The sequence below is a fragment of the Arachis ipaensis genome, chromosome B01 (genome assembly GCF_000816755.2).
Source record: "Arachis ipaensis cultivar K30076 chromosome B01, Araip1.1, whole genome shotgun sequence".
NCBI lineage: Eukaryota > Viridiplantae > Streptophyta > Magnoliopsida > Fabales > Fabaceae > Arachis > Arachis ipaensis.
The window spans coordinates 72,104,218-72,106,431 of record NC_029785.2 but is presented as its reverse complement, the minus strand read 5'-3'; the positions used below and the strand labels follow the sequence as shown (position 1 = coordinate 72,106,431).

The window sequence follows — 2,214 nt, the reverse complement described above, 5'->3', positions numbered from 1 at the left end:
ATTTTGGTTAGTCTGGTTCATATTCATTGCATCTCATTGTGAACCCAATTTCCCAATAGAAAAAAAACATATTTAGGTATATATCAAGCAACATTGTATTGTATTGTACAGAATTGAGAGGAGTTATAACAAAAATCATAAGGTGCAGATTTGATCTGATTTTATTATTAAATCTCATACATTGAGTTTGATGTCACCCAAATCAAGCTGAGCAGCAATCTCCTCAAGCTGCTTCTTGACGCTCATATCAATCAACTTCGATCCAGAATTACCATACCTAACAGTAAACCCAGCCACCAGGCTCGGGTCAATAACTGTCTTGATTCTAACGTTCTTAGCCCCCGTTAGCTTCTGCACCTGCTTCGCGATCTGTGCTAAGTGCTGCGACTCGAGCTTCACCACCGAGCTCACCACCGCCATTTCCGTATCTGTGAGCGTGTTGTACACGAATTCATACTCCTTCGCAATCTCCTTCACCAGCCCAATGCGCTTCGCATCGACAAGAATGTTCAGGAAGTTGCGCGTGTGGGATTGGAAGCTTGATGACGTGGCGATTTCATCGACGAGCTTCTTCTTCAGTTCGGCGTCTACGGTTGGGTTGGCAAAGAAGTCGAACACCTGTGGATCGGAGAAGATCTCATCGATTTTCTCGATGTCGGTTGTGGTGGCGTCAAGGGTGTTGTTGGATTTGGCGATGTCGGCAAGGGCGAGGGCGTAGCTTGCGGCCGCGGTGGAGACCATGCGGGCGCCGAGGGATCCGGCGGAGTGGCGGGGACGGGTGAGTTTGAGGGAGAGGGAGGGGAAGGTGGTAGTGGAGAGGGAGAGGTTGAGGATGGGTTTTGGGTGGGTGAGGAGGGATCTTGGGGTTTGGATTGAAGGGAATAAGGCTGTAATGGTGGTGTGAAGTGAAGCCATTGTGGTTGGATTGAGAAAATGAAGAAATGAGTGAGGGATTTGAGAAGAAGGGTTTTTCTTTCTTTTTCTTTTGGGTTTTGGGTGGGATTTGGTGGTGGGAAAGGGTAGAGGGGGAGAGGGTGAGGTTGCGATTGCGGGAGCTTAGAGCCTCTTGTTCTCCGATAAGATAATTGGCTATTACCAATACGTGGACATGATTTGGTGGTGGAAGGGGATCTTCTTTTGTGTCGGTGGATCGTGCATGTTACATAAATCAAGAGCTACTATGCTTTGAGCCTCTGAGTTCTATCTAAATTCTCCTAGTTTAGAGTAAACGCACATAAATAAACATGAAAAATATAAAAGGAAGAGAGACGATAGGAGCTTACAGCTTAGCACTTTTTATTACAAAATTGTTTCGAAGATAATAAAAATATAAAAGAAAGAAAAATGGTAAGAGATTAATATCTTTTATCATAAAAATTAGGTGATGAAAATTGTTAAAAAGTCATTTAAATTTATTATTTTTGGCAATTAGTTAGTTATTAATGTTTAAAAATATGAGATAAAATATACTGAATTACTATACTAAAAAAAATTGAGTTGATGGCTAAGTTATGGCCAAATATAATAAATTTTAATGATTCTTAATATTTTTTTGGGTGATATTATATGTATATAAGCATTTTTTATAACTAAATCTAATTAAATTGTTACAAACAAAAAAAAATACACATATTCATCACGTGATTTTTTTTGTGCTTTTTTTAGTACAGAAATTTTTTTGTTACAAAACATATTGTTCGGTATTTCGGTTACCGGACGGTTCGGGTCAAGATTCTGGGTGATATGATGTAGAAAATGTGACGTACCTTGGGGGAAGAGCCAGTCTTCCCCTTATATACATGTCAGTAGTGGGCCCCTCTGGAGGACAAGCCTATATTCTCAAGGACGCTGTCCCACAGCTGCGGGTGAGCCGTACGGGACGCGTGTCCGGGTCGGTTGAAAGGCGTGGAGCTCGGGTCAGGTTGACCCGCGGGAATCCTGAGTCGGGCCGTAACAGTGCCCCCAACGCACCAGTGATGGTCGTGAGGCGATCGGTGGCGCGTGATGTCCTTGTTCGTGCGTTGTCGCCGAGTCGGCTGACCGTGGGAGAGGCGCGTCTCTTGTGCGCGTGTCTCTTGGTCTGCTGAGGCGTTCGTTTGTCGTTTCATTCTTCGCGCTGAGCATTAAATGCTCATAATGAGTTAAAAAACCCCGTGCGCAAAGACCATTTTTCCCCTGTCTCTTTTCGCGCTCCTTGTGGTGGTTTTTAAACAG

The 2,214-nt window shown here is 43.6% G+C and overlaps 1 protein-coding gene across 1 annotated transcript; it reads right to left on the bottom strand.

Annotated features, from left to right (window-relative positions):
• Nucleotides 36–930, bottom strand: LOC107631667 (ATP synthase delta chain, chloroplastic). Its single transcript, XM_021122332.1, has one exon. It carries the CDS (start codon nucleotides 913–915, stop codon nucleotides 175–177), a length of 741 nt encoding a protein of 246 aa, XP_020977991.1. The 5' UTR covers nucleotides 916–930; the 3' UTR covers nucleotides 36–174.

What these genes read in the sequence shown, in the direction of transcription:
- LOC107631667 (XM_021122332.1), bottom strand. Translation starts at nt 915, where the DNA reads ATGGCTTCACTTCACACCACCATTACAGCCTTATTCCCTTCAATCCAA.